Raw genomic sequence first — 19,126 nt, 5'->3', positions numbered from 1 at the left:
TGACTCAAAACAAAGCTCGACAGTTTGTTAAAATGTTTTCAAGACTTATATGTTGAAAGAACCCATAAAACCGATATTAGTAAGTACAAGAAGCATCGTTTTATTGATTAATTATGAGTTTAACATTGAATTTGGCTCGCAAGTATTTAAAATCGGCCCGGGAATGCCGCCTCCAGCTGGAGGTAACGATTTCCAGTTTACATAATGGTGCCAGTTCTGACATTTTCCTGGCACGGTAAATATCAAATTCATAAAAAAGCCAGGAAAACGTCAGATATTTCGGACTACGTTCTACAGTGTTCGAAATTAACCATAGACTGAGTCTATGTCAAATGACAATGGTCTATGCCAATTGTAATTGAGATAGACCAAATTGTCTATGCCAATTTCTAGATTTAAAGCAATAAAGTTATCCCAAAGGACCTCTACATGGACAGTCGACGTCTGATAAACGTTATGAAGAAATGAGGATACCGTTATGGAAATGGAAAGAAAATATGCTTTCTAAGTACATTAGAAGTAAATGAAAATGCTTTTTTTTTTGGTGATATTTTTTTTTCAGTGTTGCAGTCTATGCCAATTCGATGCGGTCTATGTCATCTTGTTTTGGCATAGACTCGTGGTCTATACCAAGTTTTAAACCAATTTCCAACACTGCCGTTCTAGGAACAGCATTGTGTCGAGAACTGAATTTCATATTAATCTACATATGCTATTTCAATATGTACAACATAAGATTAATCTTGGTACCTTTTCAATACGTCTCCAATTTGTGGAAGAAAAGAGAGTTCGTTTTCTCCCGCATCCGCCATAATAAGATAACATAGTTTCGGATTATTAGAATAAAAAAAAAGAAGAAGGGTATTGTGTTATAATTATTGTTTAGGATATATGAGTATAATGTAAATACAATACATAGGCCTAATAGTGATAATACTTTTATATTTCTCAAAAAGTACGACAGTGACAATGGAGTTTGTGTGTGTCATGTGACATTCAAAATGGCTGCCTACGAATGGTAATGAATTTATCCAAAGGAAAATAGATTAAATCTTCTTGTCACTATCATGCTATCTGACATTTGCCCATATATTAGCGGCAAATATAATATATAAAAGTTTTGTATCAGAGACATGAAACTTATTTTGCAAATGCTCATGATTTAACTTTAAGATAAGTAGGTACGCCCACTGCATCTTTACAATATAGAACTTTGAAGCATCAACATTGTACCCCTTGACCACCACCTTGCGCTGAAAACCCCCAACATAACTTCGGTTAAATGTTAATACCTCTATTGTGGTATAAGGTATTGGATTTGCTTGGTCCCATTTATCTGTCCACCTGTTATTGTCAGATATAAGAAAAATGACAAAACATCAACATTACCTACGTAACATATGTGGAATAATATGTTTTACGGCGTGACCGTGTTTGAGGGCGAAGCAAAAAAGTTTTGGCATTAGTATCTATATCCAAAACAGGACAAAAACAACCCGAAGTTAGCACGCGGACGGAGCTGTATCAAAGCATCCTAATTTTGGACATTTGATCCGCCTATATATTGAACGTGGGAAATATAACACAATCGATGTAAACAGTACATTGTGACGTCATATTCAGCATCGTTATTTAGCAAATTTACAAACAAAGCGTTTGAACCACAACAAAAAACATCGCGTTAATCGTGGAGTGATTATATATGATTAAGAAAATAAGATTTACATGCTTTTACGGATTTTATGTGTAACATCTCAGAACGACGTGAACTAGGGTAGAAGAGATTCAAAATGGAGGAATACATGTCCACGCGCTAATATTCGAATCGACGCCATTGGTACCAAACTTTTCAAGTTCCATAGGTATGGTTTAATTTTTCATTATTTTCCTATATTTTCTCCTTTTAAACATGTATATACGTGTTACCTATAGGGAGAGCTCCGCTCTCACGGCCCTCTGGGCCGTGAGAGGGCTTCGCCCTCTACTAAAGCCAATATGTTGACGGTGCTAACTTTTGAGCGATCGCAGCTACATACATATTTTGTATTTCCCATGCTTTCTTCAGCAATTTAAACAATATCTATTTATTTACCAAATGCTAAGTGCATGAATGGGATTAGGCAGCAGATACAGGTCCAGTCCAAAGACTATTTCTACCTACGTAACTACATATAGCTACCTAGGTATTTAAACCTACTCCAGGTAGCTATTTTTACCTACTTTTTCCTTTGCTTACATTTCGTGGCCAAACGCAGGAACGGCGCAACAGAGTTCTTGAAAAGTGTCAGTAATGTTGGATTATCCGATAAAAGTAGTAAATGTCCGACACAAGTTACTTCATTGTCGGTCCTGATGGCCGATATAAGATCAGGATTGAAGTCCATATTTTACCGGGGGAAAATGGCAGCCATGTGGCCCATACATTTTCAAACCGATGCTAAATCTGGCAACACAGTGAAACGTAATCGTGAGGAATCTGTTGTGAGGAACTACGAGGAGAAGAGAAACTGATTGTTTCAATCCGCCTGGCAATCTGGGAGACAATGGCTTTTGTTTGCAGCGGTTTTACCTACTGCTTGGTGACACAATCTGCTCAAAGTCGAAACTGACGAAAGACCATTTATGAACTTATAACTGAGATGGAGATTGAATAGAATTACACATGTAGTTGATTTTAAATAAAATTCATAAAAACCTCAAAAGCGATGCATTTTTTTCTGGACTGACAAAATTTTGTTTGGGCTGACACTATTTCTAACAGTGTCAGACCAAATGTCTGACACTTCAAAAGAAATTTCAAGAACTCTGGCACAATATGCTATTATGGTGCTTACCAAATTTCTTGATTCACTTACACTGACGATGAATACCACAAAAATCATGGACAAGAAATGATTACTTTCTAACCTTTCAAATTTGCATCAATAAGTACACCCTGTTCCATTTTTCAAGTCTAGAATGTCTTACAAATCTTCTTTATGCATTTCCTCAACATTCTCCACCCTCATAACGTATTCAAATTTACACTCCGAAATTTGCCATGCATATGCACAACATGATACTTAAAAAGACTGACTTGTTTAAAAGATATGTCTTTATAAATAATTATTATTTATTTATATATTTTAAAAAACAGGTAAAAGTAGGTAGAAGTAGCTACTTTAAGTAGGTTTAAATAGTCTTTGGACTGGACCTGAGAAACAATTTATTTTAGCTCTCTCCCAGGGTTTTATATTAAATCATGAACAGTAGAAGTCTTGAATTAGATTCTTACTAGATTTTGATCACTCTAAAATACTCTGCCTGCACATTAACAATTATAATTACAAACATGTATACATGAATGTGGTTGAAAAATTTATATATACATGTACTTTATTTATCATATTTCTGCTGCGTAGCTTCGCTGTGACTTAACTGCCTCTACTTTCCTTATTTCGAATCTCAATCTTTCCAAGTCACTAATTTTGTAATAAAAATGCCCCAAAATGTCTTGTTACAAACCTTTCAAGTTTGTAAAACTGTGTGAACAACACTGCCAATAAAACACATTTGAATATAATATACTTTTAAATAAATCTATAAATTCAACATTATTGCACATACATGCGTAGATTCAGAATTTTTTTTCAAATTTTTACCCCTACCCCCCACTATATGCGCACCTATATCTACTGGTAATTAAAAAAAGAAATTCATGAAATAATCTCCTTGTAGCAATGGCATGTTTCAAAAGAGAAAATAAGAACAATGTATATGATATTGTACAGAATCCTAGTTTTAACACAATGATGAAATATTTAGCAAATTAGCATTTGAATAAATTGAGCCTCACCCTTTTGTTGTTGTAAGGATACATTGAAATAAACCTATAATTAATTAATGAATTTCAGTCATGAATAGTAGGTGACAGGTTGGTTATTATGGAGGGGGGGGGGGGGTGTCATTGCGGTTTGCATTACCAGACATACCAAGGAATTGAAAGTGGTAAATAGATTTTTTGAGCAGTTCTTATTTTTTGTTGTGAAAATAACAAAAATTTGAAAATATTTTTTTTGCATAAAATGATCTCCTAAATTAAATTTGCCACTGTCACAGTCGCATTATGATGTACATCAAAACGTAGACATGATGTCACACATCATCTTACCCTGCATTTCATCAACATTGCACTTTGTTAAACATCAGGCCTAATCCTGGGATGGTGCACTGTATTTTGCTAGGAACTAGGAGACCATAAGATTGGGATTATAATCCACATAAGTTGACGATCTTTGATGAGGGACTTCTTGGATTGGTAAAAAAAAAATTTTTGTTGAAGGTTTAGATTTAGCTCGGATTATTTCAGGCACTTTAGTCATATAAAAATTTAGAGCTCGCAGTGGACTTTTTATGCCCCCGAGATTGAAGATCGGGAGGCATATTGTTTTTGTCCTGTCTGTCATTCTGTAATTCTGTCATTGTGTCTGAAACTTTAACCTTGCTAATAACTATTGAAAAGTAAGTGATAGAGCTTTGATATTTCACATGAGTATTCCTTGTGACAAGACCTTTCCGTGGGTACCGACATCTTTGACCCCTTGACCTTGGACTTTGACCTACTTTTTGAAAAGTTTAACCTTGCTAATAATTTTTGAACAATAAGAGATAGAGCTTTGATATATCACATGAGTACTCCTTGTGACAAGACTTTTCCATGGGTACCAACATTTTTGACCCCTTGACCTTGGAGTTTGACCAACTTTTTGAAAACTTTAACCTTGCTAACAATTTTTGAACAATAAGAGATAGAGCTTTGATATTTCACATGAGTATTCCTTGTGACAAGACCTTTCCGTGGGTACCAACATTTTTGACCCCGTGACGTTGAACTTGGAGTTTGACCTACTTTTTGAAAACTTTAACTTTGCAAATAACTTTTGAACAGTAAGTGATAGAGCTTTGATATTTTACATGAGTATTCCTTGTGACAAGACCTTTCCGTGGGTACCAACATTTTTTACCCTGTGACCTTGACCTTGGAATTTGACCTACGTTTAGAAAACTTTAACCTTGCTAATAACTTTTGAACAGTAAGAGATAGAGGTTTGATATTTCACATGAGTATTCCTTGTTACAAGACCTTTCCGTTGGTATTGAACCTTTTGACCTTGACATTTGACCTACTTTTAATTTTTTTTTTACATTGGTCATAACTTCTAAATGGTAAATATTAGAGCTTTCATATTGTACATGAGCATTTCTTTTGACAAGATCTTTCTACTGGTACCAAAATATTGTCCTTGTGACCTTGGCCATCTTCGGAATTGTCCATTATCGGGGTCATTTGTGTTTCACAAACACATCTTGTTTTTATATGAGAAGAAATTCAAAACTTTGTGATTTTTAAAAGACATTACAAAGGGTTGTATTACTGGTAATTTAGTTTGTAATGGTAAAATATATCTTAAAGTGATTCTCACACTTAGTTGTTTTGCAACTCTCAGCTTTGCCCTTTACGTTTTGTTCCTACTTTATAGAAATTATTTTAGAAATGAACATGTATGTAAAATTAGGTAACATGCAAATGGAATAAAAATATACTTAAGATAGGTCAAACATGGAGTGTGAACCATATAAAAACAACCCTTAAAAGGATGGGGGATATAGGAGATAGAAACATTTTTAATCATGAATATACCCAATTTGGTAATACCAGTATTCAAAAGGAATCTGTACATTGCGAAAGAAGGGATTCTTTCTGATACATTGTGAAATACGTATTTATTGATACCAGCTTTCTTCTCATCCTGTCACTCTACACTTGATTTCATTTTGATTTTTGATAAAATATTGATTATTTGAGTTTTTGTTCTGAATTCCTTTTGTCTGTTACAGGCAACCACTGCAGCGAAATTATGATTCAGAATTCCAGAGAAAGTCATTAGTTTGTGCAGCAGCACCCTCACATCCTTTGCAAAGCATCACTGTAAGACATGATATGCAAACATCTTTGATAAATATCTTTTATATATACATGATTGTACACTTTTTCGTTTGTCCTGAGAAAAGGACAAGTCGTCCCTAGGATTTATCTAGCTATTATATGTAGTTGTTTGTGTCATTGGTCATTTTACTGCTCTATATAAACATGTTTATGTGTGTATACACACATACATGCATGCACACACACTCATATGTATCTTTCTATTGTGTTTATTTTCTATTAGGTAACACAGGTTAAAGCAGACAAGAGAGGTACCCAGGGAAAGAAGAAGTCGGAGGATGTGAAGTCGGCGAGTTTCGTGGATCCATTGAGCAGTCTTGGACCACTAGGTACATCTTTTGAAGGATCGGATCCTTTATCACAAATCGCCTCACAAGGAATAGACCAAATCACCCGCAGCAACAGGACAAAGGTTTGAATATAATTTGATTCTTTATAAATTACCTATGTACAGGTCTTGAGAGGTACTAAAGCTTTCAAAATCGTACAATTAGTTAAATAAACACTATCAGGTTTACACAGGATTTTAATAACATTTCGAAGATATAATTAAATTATCACATTCAAAGTTTTTAGATAAAAATTGACCAAAAAAGTATTTCTTAAAGATTTAAATACATCTTCATTTTATATGTTGCTGCTACCACTTATTTTTTTTTCCCTCAAAGAAAATGACATATGAATAATGAGTAGATACAGTGATTTGTAGTAATTTTCATGTCACATTTTTACACTGATGCCTTTATGTAAGAATTTCTGCAATGATTTTTTTATTTTGCAGTCTGAAGGTGGCTTGGATGAGACATTTGAACCATGGTCAACCAAAAAAGTAGAAATTCTCACCAAATATACCACATCGGAAAAATTGTCAATCACTACAAGTTTTCTTTCATCAGCAGACAAAGAGAAAAGTAAGTCCATTTACCATAGACATGCACTGCATTGTTTGTGCTAAGAGTATGTAGCTGTATATGCAATGAAAGTTCAACTAATGTACATATTTTGCAATCTGAAATGTTGAGTAAAATGTACACGTATTGTGACACCGAACTCTGAATTAGATCGTAAAATATAACAGTATTCAACATTTCCAATCTCAGGGTTTCACAATAAAACAATCTACAACAAAGGTTATTACATATTTTTCGTTTATTAGATTATAGAAACAGCATCATGAAATAATAACCTGATGTGGTAATTTTGTCATAGTGGTAATTAAAGCTCATGCAAGCACAACAGTGACAGATAAAGTACGCAATCGTCTGGAACAACTGGATGATTTTGAAGAGGGCTCGGTACAGGAAATGCTGAATCTTAGTCAGCAAGATTATGTCAAACGGATTGATGAACTAAACCAACAACTGATCACAGCCTGGGAAAATGACCAAAGAGTCAAAGCTCTCAAAATTGCAATACAGGTAAGGAAGTGTAAACTTCACATGGTATCCACTCACAAAAATCTTCCGCAATTTTAACCTCAAGGTGTTGGATCCCCATTTTTGACTTTGTTTGAATGTAAACTTAAGTTAGAGTGCTGGTGTTAAGACATGCATCTCAGAGATTCTGAATTAGTCTCTTCAGACAACATTGTCTTCATCATTCTGAAGACATAAAAATTGAAGACAAAACATTTGTTGTACTGGTTTTTGTTTTCATGGGTTTTGAAAACTAAATTTGCATTTACTGTTACTGCTCAAACACTTCATAGTCAATGTCTTCAGACATGTATATACTGTATGTGTACTTATTTTACTGCTCGTCAAAACGATCTTAGTGCACTGTCTGGCATTATCACGATCATCATCATTTTAAGTTTGTATTAATATTACAATGAGATAAGTTAATGAAATAGATACACATTTGGATAATAGCTTATATGAATAAAAATTATGGCTATTAAGTTGTCACATGGTTCATTGTGTAGATAAACGTTTGGTCTGTGAGTATGAAATTCTGTGGATATTTTCTGACCACTGAGTAAATGTAAACATGTATACAGTATGTTAGAGTAAGATGATCCAACAGTCTCAGGTCTTTGTGAAGCTGTTTTTATATTGACCATTTGAAGGAATAGAATGGTTTGCATATCCTCTCCTGATAGTTTAGAAGTGCACAATGTGAGCCTATGTGCAAGGCAGTGGAATGTTGATCAAGTGTGGATTTAAAGCCTTAAGCCTTCTAAATATTCCCTTGTCTTTGCCCATCATTACAGAAGCTTTATCTGTACCTATTCTTACTATGCTAGTCTCTATGTTTATTTCTTTCAATAATTTGATAATTTCTCCCCACAATCCTTCACCACTTCCATCTTTATATTCAGTGTCACTTATAAGGACACTCCTCACTTAACCAGTGTCTGGTTCAAAGACACAAAAGTTGATGGTCATGCTTGATGTATCTCCATACCCTTGTCATATAGGACTAAAATGAATGGGAATTTTGCAATAAGTGAATTAAATGCTTCATCAGCCGTTGCGCAAAGAGCATCAAGTACCAGTAACTCAGTAGAAAAAGAGATGCAAATCACTGTTTGGTAAGAATAATAGTAATATGCAGATTAGGGACTTCAAACTCTTTACAAATGGTTATAAAAACTCTCGTACTTTGTAATTGGTAGCCCCATGGGGATCTGGGTTAGAATAGGTCTTCAGCACCCCTTCCTTGTCATAAGAGGTGACAAAATGAGGCAGTCTTTCGGATAAGACTGCAAAAACAGAGGTCCCATATCACAGCAGGTGTGGCACGGAAAAGATCCCTCCCTGCTCAAAGGCCATAAGCGCCGAGGATAGGCCTAAATTTTGCAGTCCTTTACCGGCAATGGTTACATCTTCATATGAGTGAAATATTCTCGAGAGGCACGTTAAACAATATTCAATCAATCAATCAATCAATATGTAAATGGTATGTTTTCATATTTTTCTTAGGAGGATTTTGTACTTTTTTATCAGCACCAAAGGTACCGTACTGAAATATCAATTCCACTAAGATAATTATACATACAGTACCCTGGTAAAGATTGATATTATGTGTTATAAGTTCTGAATACAGAAGCCAATAAATAACCTCCCAACCCCCGTAATTAGCTATATAAAACTTACCGAATATATTATGAAACATACTCTCTTTGTGGATACACGTACCTGTATGTCTTGACTAATCAAACTTATTTCTTTTCAGAGTGCCAAATTACTTTCAGATGTGTCTGTCATACAATTCTATCCCAGCAAATTTGTATTGATCACAGACATTTTGGACACATTCGGTAATTACTTGTCATCCCTTTACTGAAGTGAAATAGTGAAATTATGATGTAGGCATGTGTTTGTGTTGTTCCATTGTTCAAAATAAATTTTAAAGTGTAATATATCTTTAATTTCACTATTGAAATAACACTAAAATTTAGCAATAGTCTTTTCATAATATGTATTAAATGGATTAAAATCTGTGAATTTAGAACAAAACAAAAATAGATTTTGTTTTGTAAATGTGAAAATAACCTGGTGTGAAAGTTATGTTGTCAATTACAGTACATCTAATGAGGTATATATTAATTGTACATGTGTATTTGATTTAGAAATAAGTAAATTTTGTATTTAGTAAGGATTATACATTATTATAAATTCATTGGAATGTTACTGGTTGCAGGTAGACTTGTGTTTGATCGTTTGAAAGAGAAAGCTGTGTATGTCCCAACAGGAAGTGGAGTAGCGAGACCATTGCCAGGTGGCTAACTTATTGTAAACTTATTGTATACAAGGAAATTTCATACAGCTTGTCCGTATTCTAATAGGAGCTTACTGAATTCATCATTCTAAAGTAGCAGAAGACAGGGTGAATTTAAAAGTACAGGTGACTCTCGATGGCTCGAACTTCGATCTCTCGAAGTTCTCGGTCTCTCGAAGTGAAATCATGGTCCCGATTTTTCTCTCTATATAACAAAGCAAATTTACTATCAATCTCTCGAACTTTCAATCTCTCGACGTTCTTGATCTCTCGAAGTGAAGTTGGGTCCCGTAAAACACATTTCATTGTTTTTCACTCTCGATCTCTCGAAGTGGTGGTAGCATATACCCACCGTTACACAAGCGTGTAATAATTTCCGCTTGGGCCTTACCTGGATTTTGTTGAATGCTGGAGGGGTAATTAGCTGTTTACATAGGTGAAACATCGCCAGTGCTTCCTTGTGGAGGTGACGCACTTGAGTTATATAATTGGCTAATTGGTCAGTTTACACTTTGCACTGGGGTTTTGTGTCGTGATGATTAAAATTCTATACAATCTGACTATGAATAAAATCTATACTTTGTTTTGACGTGACAACAAGAGAATAAGTTTATACATAATTTAGAGATCTACAGACTGTTAAATTTCTCAATTTTGTTCTTTGTGTAAAGTTACTCTAAAACATCGTTTTACTCATTCATTAGAATTTTTGCTTTGGGTAAAGCGACATAACATTGTGCTCTGTTTAGTTTGCGATAGTAAAGCGTCATTGGAACTTGGTTTTGTATGCCTATCTAAGCATGATTAAAGAACAAATAAATACATAAACTTTGAAATGTTTTTATTAATGCAAAATAAGGCTTTTTATTTTGATATCAAAGTACCTGATGAAATGAAATGAAGGAAAACACGTCAAAACGATATCATATGATCTTGTTGGAATGAGAGTACCAAACCCACGCACGCGTAACCCGGACGTAGTTTACCCAAAATTGAGCGGAGGTATAAATGTCTAAGTGTTGCGTGATTGGCTAATATCAAGAGTGAACTTATTTGGAATTGAAAGAAATATTATAGAGATTCAAATTAATTGTCAGAATGAAAAAATATCACACAAAATCAAGAAATGACTGAGGAAATTACCAAGGTAGGGGTGTGCTTAAAATGAAGTGTGTGATTTACTGCAGATTGCTATGTGTTGTAAAAAAGTACAAATATGGCCTACAAAAGGCACGGGACCCTATATAATTTTTGTCGTTTTTTATCAACACTCGGAATGAACTTTGAAATGTTTGCGGTCATTTGTTTAAAATTGATATAGTTAATTAGTGAGATGGCCAAAGGTTAGTATTGAGGTCTATGGGAAATGAATTGGTTCTTTTTTCCCTGTTGGTATACATTTCCCAAACTCCATACAGTGTCAATTCTCCGGGACTACTTTCCCCTACAAATAATGGATGATATTGGGGTTGTAGCGTAACGGAATATACTGACCTTGTACATTTCCGGTTACTGTAAAATCTGAACCATACCGGCGGACCTTCAATTTCCGAATTTCTCTCTTGATTTCTCGAAGTTTTATCAAGGTCCCTTGAACTTCGAGTTATCGAGAGTCACCTGTAGATGAAATGTGACAAATGAAACACAGGGCAAAACTTCCCCACTTTTCAATATGGTATTTAATTATCATCTAAAGGTGAAAAATTCGGGGTTAGTCTGCATTATAGACACAAGATATTGAATTTGTTTCATTATTTTCAGATGATTTCACTCCTGATAAAGTGTCTGATAGTGCCAAAGAAACTTGTAGGAATTGGTTTTTCAAAATTGCCTCTATCAGAGAACTCATTCCAAGATTCTATGTGGAAGTTGCCATTTTGAAATGTTACAGGTTTTTGAATGTTGGGTAAGTCGCAGAATTTCTAAATAATTGTTTTATGGAGGAAATGTTTTTATTTAATGTTTGTTAAGGCTTATAATGAATTTTGTTGTTGTTATTTCATTAGTTTTATTGGGAACCTTTACTGGTTTTGTCAAAATTTAATTTAATTAATGCATAAAATCATGGACATCTACTTCAATCTTTTTTATAACTTGATTTCATTGTCTTTTTACACTTCAAAAGCAGTTAAAATTGATGTTTAACAAATAATTATTCAATCTATTGTATTTTAATTACCATATTAGAAATGTAATCAATATATCTTTCAATCCATCTCATGTTTATGTGATGCTATATCTTTAGTAGTTTTAAAGACACAGTCATCATATATTGAATATGATTGTCTGATGGCTAAAAGAAGATACTCATATATATTTTAAGGTCAACTAAGGTCAAAGTCACATCACATACATGTAGAAAAGCACCAGTCCCATGTGTCAGCATTTGGCTGGACTCTGTCAGTTTTCTAGTTTTTTGTTACTGTATGAGATAGGACATTAATATTTGGGATTTGTATTCTTTTTTCTAAGTTAATTTCATATCTACCATGATTAATGATGTCGTAATTACAGTCTGTGTATCACACCCTAGAACTTTATAAGAGATAGGACTTTACATTTGGCATATGGATTTCCTCTACGATGGTCATTTGATAAATACCATTACAGTCTGTCCATCTGTCAGCTTGTCACACATTAGTCAAAAATGTTAGATGTAGGACTTTGATGATGTTTCCATGTGTGTAGAAGTGCAATAATTTAAGATTGAGTAACTTTGGTTGGAATACTCTGTTGACCTCCTGATTCTTTATCTGTCTTGTATTGTAGAGAATACAACGAAGCCTTACAGAGACTAGCAGACATGATTCTTTATCTGTCTTGTATTGTAGAGAATACAACGAAGCCTTACAGAGACTAGCAGACATGATTCTTTATCTGTCTTGTATTGTAGAGAATACAACGAAGCCTTACAGAGACTAGCAGACATGATACGAGGAATAGGTGACCCTTTGGTAGCTGTGTATGCTAGATGTTATTTAAGCAGAGTGAGTTTTATTTGAAAATTTCTCCTTTTGTACCCGTGTTTCATGAATATGATCAGAAATGTGCACTTTCAGCATTCTCTATTATCCTCTGTAGGTTGGTATTTTGGTAGCTCCTCAGATCCGAGATCATCTTATGCCTTGTTTTGATGACTTCCTGACAACGTACAGCCAGGTTTGTACAAGTTAGAACTGGTTGTATATTAGCCTGTCACTTCAAAGTAATGCTCTTTTCTTTCTTGTGATCCTTAGTAAACGTTTACTCGATTTGTAAACATTAATAATCAAGTACATGTACCACTCAATCCTTACCAATATATTGTTATGCTGGGAACAGGTTCAGAATGATACGGTACAGAATATTCTGGCTGTACAGAAGGTAGAGATGCCTAAATACCTGACTTTGTTTTCCCCGGCCTTGGACTGGCTTCTCCAATGTCTGGCCAACAAATCCTCGGAGAACACTCTGATGGAAGTACTGCAGAAGTCAAAGAAACATTGCAACAGGTATAGGCAAACAATCTTTAGATTCAAAATTAAAATGGAAACTGGTTCATGTTCAAAGTAAACCAACGTTTGTTAATTTTGAATTTTTTTTTTATGTAAAACACATTCCCTTTTATCAAAATCCATGACTGGCTACATTTATGGCATGCTTACTGATTGAATTAATAGTTTGAGGAAACGCATTGACAATCAAAAACTTCTCGCTATATTTTTTACATGCAAATAAATGTATTCAATTTGACGTATTTTATCATAGCCTTTGAATCTGAACCTTATGTCTTAAAATACCAGTATTCAAGTGTACTTGAAAATAGTAAAATTGTCATTTAAACAATTCATTTTTAAAAAGTTTATTGCCTACATTGTATATATACCATTTTCGTTAAAATTGTATCAATGCACAAGAAATATTTTTGATTGTAAAGTCTGATAGTCACTACAGTGGTACTAATACAGTTTGATTAGCTGTGGACAAACTCTTCACTGAACTTTATTGTTCAGAACCTGTCATATTTGCTGTGTCATAAATAGCAAAATGAAGTTTCAGTGCTATTTTTTCCATATTTTAGTGCTTTGCTCTTGAATTCCATTATCTCGGCCTTCAAACCTGAGTTTGTAGGTGTGAGAGCAGTACAGTTTACAGACATGATCAGGGAGTGTGAAGAAACAGGATTTCCAAAGGTAAAAAACATCCCCCTATGTCCTGTAATTAAGCAAGAGATCAGAAAGGGAATTAGAGTGGAATTTGTTCATAAGTATCAAGGGGAATCATAGTGGAGTGGGCATGAAATTGAAAAACATTCACGAGTTAATTTGCTATCAGCTTGAAAAGACTGTGTAATCAAGAAATCTAACTTTTTGCAGCATTACCTGTACAAAACTCTCGGACTCTGCCTTGTGTTGGCCAATCCTCCTGAGGATCAGCAGCTGGCTGTTCTTAATGAAGTGTGGAAGACCGTGATGAAACTGAAAAACCCAGGGGTTAGTTCTCTCATTATAGAATCATAGTAGCACAAATTGGAATCTATTGAATATATGATATACCTCTATAATGAAATTTTGTTAGATTTTGTGCCGTAATTGGTTGCTGTTACAAGTGAAAAGCAAGTTTCAATAATACCTGTAGGTACCTGAATGTTCTGTACAGTCTTCTCCTTCTTTATAGGATTATATTGGTTGCTCAGAGATCTGGATAGAGTATGTTGTGAAGCATTTTGGGGTAAGTAAAAGTGAAAAAGCTTTATAATATTTTAAATTAAAGTAGTAAAACTATAAGAATGAATTTTATGGCATTGTTCTAGGATAGATGATGTAGAGAGAAACAGTTAAAGTGACAATGTGATTTTTTTTGTCACCTGTTAAGCATAGGTAGGACAGTGTCATGAAAAAAATTATTGGTCAATGAATTTTTTTCAAACTTGGTAAAATTCTAATTTAGGGGACCCTTAATGCATTTCAATTCACGTTATTGAGTAAAACTTTATTTGCATAGAATAATATATATTCATATTAACAATAAGGTATAGTACAGGAGTTTTTGGTTCTATCAGCACAATTACATGTATGACAATCAATATTTCATAGTGGAGAATGTACAAAACATTTTCTTTAATAAGTATGACATTCATTACATAACTTAAAGGCATGATTCAGAAATATTCCTAAATTACATAGCTCCTTGACATTGTTTACACATAACGACTGTATAAATTAAACATAGATGGTTTTCCCTGTAGAATGTTTTGATATATTCTATCAACATTCAGTTCAAAGAATAACATCATAAGTCAATAAGAAATTTGTAATTTTTGTGGAAAACCACTATTGATTTTCTAACTGATGAATTTCAATAGTTCAATATGAAATGTTTATATATGTTTGATATTCTCCTTGGTGCCCTGTCTTTGTGTAGCATCATCATCTCTAGCACCTCCATCCAGCGTTTCCTCTCCCAAATCTGTTTTCTTTGCTCCTGTATTGGTCTTGGAAATTGCTCCTAGATTGTGTATCTTGTTTCTGCTAGCCTGCTGGCATTTGCATGGACTTTCTCCCTCACCCTATAGGATAAAAATTTCACCTCCTCTGGTCTACTTTTTCCATTTCTCCTCCTTCCTAACCGACGTGGTCTTTCGATACATTTTCCATTTCTCCTCCGTCCTAACCGACGTGGTCTTTCGATGTCCTGCCTTATATTACAGAGCCTGAGTAAATCATCACAAAAATCATCCGAAAGATCCACACAATCCTCCTTTCTGTTACCTTGGGATTCTACTAGATAAAAAACCCAGGTTATTGCACATGCTTTGACACTGCTGAATGGACAAAGTTTTTTGGATGTCTTTCTATGTTTTTCCTGGTGTTAGATCTGAGACAATACATTGACATGAATAGACTGATATCGTTCTATATTCTGAACTCGTTCACTGTTTTCCACTCGTTCAAGACGTTTCAAAATAGAAACTTGTTCACATATCATGCAGACGTTCTTGTCTTTGAAGTAATGGAAGAGTTACTTCCCCTGAAAATTGGTGAAAACTGATACATGGTCCTGTTTAACTTTACCTGAAATTCACACAGACGATAGGGAATGAAAACCCTTTCAATATTTCTACAGATTTTGAGGTTTAGCCATTAATTCATGAAAATTTACTACATAAATCCCTGTTTTTATTATTGATAGAGATGCATCTGATTTTATTAAAAAAGTGTTAATGATTTTTTTTTTCAAAACCCATTAATTAGAGTGCTTTTATGTACTTACCGGTAATATATTATTGCAATATGAAGTACTGAAGCTGACATCAATGTTGAACTAGGGAGACATTAAACTTTGTGCCCTCTCACTTCTATAACTACCTTTTATTGCTTATCAATATTTAAAAATTCAAAAGAAATGTATGTATTAAATTTATTCTGACTATTTCACCCAAACTGAAGGTGAACTGGCAAAAGCATTTAAGAAATTCAAGGAATGTTTTTTAAAAAATCCCAAACATCACATCCCAGCAATTTTCTGATTTGCTCAGGGATGAGTGCCTTTTAAAATTATCACTGTGACATCACAATGTACCCAACAGCTATGACATCACAGCCTACTACAGTAACATAGTTTAGTAGGCTATGACATTATACCAGGTAGTTAGTAAATTGAAGTTCATTATTATCATGTGGAGTATCTCTATTTAGCTTTTCTGATCAAAATTTGTCTGTTGTCTGTCGTTGTTGGTGTAAACTTTTCACACCCTCTTCTCCAGAAGCACTGGGCCAATTTCAATGAAATTTAGAACAAATTACCCTTGGGTGAAAAAGATTCAAGTTTGTACAAACGAAAGGCCATGCACTCTTCAAAGGGGAGATAATCACAAAAATGCAAAATAGGGTAGGGCCATTTAAAAATCTTTCTCTCAAGAACCACTGGGGCAGAAAAGATGAAATTTAAATGAAAGCTTCCTAACATGGTGGAGATTAAAGTTTGTTAAATTCATGACCCATAGGGGTAGGATGAGACCACAATAAGGGATCAAATTTTACATGCAAATATATAGGGAAAATCTTTAAACATCTTCTCAAGAACCACCAGGCCATATGAGTAGAGATTTAAGTGAAAGCTTTCTAATTTAGTGTAGATTCAAATTTGTTCAGATCATGGCCCCTGAGGGTAGGATGGGGCTACATAAGGGGGTCAAAGTTTTACATGTTTGATATATAAGAAACTCTTCTCCAGAAGCATTGGGCCAATTTCAATCAAACTTGGAACAAATCATCCTTAGGTGAAGGGGATTCAAGTTTGTTCAAATGAAGGGCCATGTCCCCTTCAAAGGGGAGATAATTACAAAAATGCAAAAATATGGTGGGATCATTTAAAAATCTTCTCAAGAACCATTGGGCCAGAAGAGCTGAAATTTACATGAAAGCTTCCTGGCTAATTGGAGATTGAAGTTTTTAGAAATCATGACCCCTGGGGTTAGGAAGGGGCCTCAATAAGGGATCAAAGTTTTACATGCAAATGTATAGGGAACCAAACTTGGCAAAAAGCATCCTTAAATGAAATTTGTTAATATGAAAGGCCCATATCCGTCTACAAGAGCATATGATAATTAATGAATTTTTAGTCGTTAGCATTGAAAAGTTTTCTGAACCAAGCTGCTTGTATAATGATAGTTTGTCAGGTTTTGATTACTATATATCTGATGCATTTCAATCACATGATTAGTGTCCTGCCTATCCTTGATATATTTTTAGATTTGACTTGTTAAGTTGAAAAGTCCGTGCTTTTACTGAGAAATAGAGATATTGAAACAGCATAAGTTTATTAATGACAAAACAAGTCCGAGTAGCTGATGATTGATAGACCTGGTTTTGACAATTTTCAGAAGAAGGAAGTGAACAAGATCTTAGCAGACATCATTAAACACATGACACCAGACAGAGCATTTGAGGACTACTACTCTCAGCTACAGTCTGTAGTCACTAAAATACTGGCTCACATACACGATTTCTCTCTGCTCTTTTCTATAGTAAGTGTTTCAGTAATTATTGCAAATTCTTGTTAATGAACATTTTTTTCTTTTGCAAACTTTAGGAAATTCTTCATTTCTTTTCCAAAATGGGAAAATATAATTTGATTTGTGGTTTGTTGTAGGAAAAATTTTTACCCTTCGTTGACATGTTTCAAAAAGAATCCGTAAAAGTAGAGGTCTGTAAAAACATCATGGAAGTGTTTGTAAAGTAAGTAAAATCAAATACTAATATAATGATACATGTATTTATGATTCTGTGTAGAAATGTAATGTGCATGACTATTTCATTGTGTTTTTATTCTGCTCATTTCTGTCTGTCCATCTTTCTGTCCATCTGAGGCAAAAATATTAACATTTGTCATAAATTTGAAATATAGGTGAAAAGGCTTCAATATTTAGTCATTTAAATCCATTATGACAAGGTTTTCCTGACCTGTTTAGTCTTATGATTTCTCTGTAATTTTAATCCCCACAGAATTGAAGATTCAGGGGCATCTAGTTTTTAGCCTGTCAGTCTGTCTGTCCGTCCGGATTCCTGTTTAACATATTTATTTATTAGCTTAAGTTTTCTTCTTCATGTCTCATTGATGATTTATTAGGAGGGTGTATACATTTAAAAAATCCTGTCAGAAATACACTAATGCATTGTTACTAAGCTTTTTTTCACTGTGTATACAGTGTATATTTAATTCTGAATCACTGAAAATTGAAATCTCACAAACAAATGTTGAATTTACAGACAAATGCCATCATAAATATTGAGAAATTTGAAAATGGGTAAACAGGTCTGCTTTTCCAAAGGTGCCTTGATTGACAACCTTGTGACCTAGATATTGACCCATTTGAAAAATTTAGAATTGGAATAGGAATTTGTTACCATGGGATCTGCTATCACAAGGGATATTCGTGTTCTTATAGCAACTTCAAGTGATTCTGATTGTTAAATGGAATGAAAATCTACATGTATATACATGTAGTTACTCTACATTCACAAAAAAATCAAAGTGTTAGTATTTCATTAGAGAAGTAAAATCCATTTAATAATGTGATATGTGATAAGTTTGTTGATATCTTTTTCAGATACCAGAAGGAACCAACTAATGATCCAGTAATAATTAATGCCACCATGTTTATTTGTAAAACCATGCATGATTCAGTAGAGTAAGTATACAATATCTTCTATTGATTTCCAACTACTGTATAGGGGGAAAATAACTCCCAGTGAAAATATTTGCTGTATTGACGATGGTGTCGATAGATCTGTGAATTAAAAAGATAGTGAAGAAGTTAATTTTACTTTTTAAATCATGGTTTTTTTTTATGAGTCAATATATTCTGTAGCTATTTAGTAAAATATAAACAAGCTGTTGTAATCTTACATACCAGTTTTTTAATTATTTTTAATT

The 19,126-nt window shown here is 34.0% G+C and overlaps 1 protein-coding gene across 1 annotated transcript in view; it reads left to right on the top strand.

Moving 5' to 3' along the window:
- The first annotated feature begins 961 nt into the window (after positions 1–961).
- Positions 962–19,126, top strand: part of LOC130053935 (VPS35 endosomal protein-sorting factor-like) — a 30,145-nt gene continuing 11,980 nt past the window's right edge. The window contains exons 1-17 of the mRNA XM_056161708.1: positions 962–1,018; positions 5,878–5,968; positions 6,210–6,398; positions 6,768–6,897; positions 7,196–7,404; positions 9,164–9,248; positions 9,632–9,709; positions 11,471–11,615; positions 12,603–12,696; positions 12,791–12,868; positions 13,031–13,200; positions 13,770–13,881; positions 14,065–14,181; positions 14,366–14,419; positions 17,574–17,717; positions 17,843–17,928; positions 18,801–18,881. Coding sequence (XP_056017683.1) covers positions 1,002–1,018; positions 5,878–5,968; positions 6,210–6,398; positions 6,768–6,897; positions 7,196–7,404; positions 9,164–9,248; positions 9,632–9,709; positions 11,471–11,615; positions 12,603–12,696; positions 12,791–12,868; positions 13,031–13,200; positions 13,770–13,881; positions 14,065–14,181; positions 14,366–14,419; positions 17,574–17,717; positions 17,843–17,928; positions 18,801–18,881 — 1,880 coding nt within the window. The 5' untranslated portion in view covers positions 962–1,001. The remainder of the gene's footprint in view (positions 1,019–5,877; positions 5,969–6,209; positions 6,399–6,767; positions 6,898–7,195; positions 7,405–9,163; positions 9,249–9,631; positions 9,710–11,470; positions 11,616–12,602; positions 12,697–12,790; positions 12,869–13,030; positions 13,201–13,769; positions 13,882–14,064; positions 14,182–14,365; positions 14,420–17,573; positions 17,718–17,842; positions 17,929–18,800; positions 18,882–19,126) is intronic.

Source organism: Ostrea edulis, chromosome 4 (genome assembly GCF_947568905.1).
Source record: "Ostrea edulis chromosome 4, xbOstEdul1.1, whole genome shotgun sequence".
In the NCBI taxonomy this organism is placed as follows: domain Eukaryota; kingdom Metazoa; phylum Mollusca; class Bivalvia; order Ostreida; family Ostreidae; genus Ostrea; species Ostrea edulis.
The sequence above is the reverse complement of the archived record's forward strand: the minus strand, read 5'-3'. Positions and strand labels throughout refer to the sequence as shown.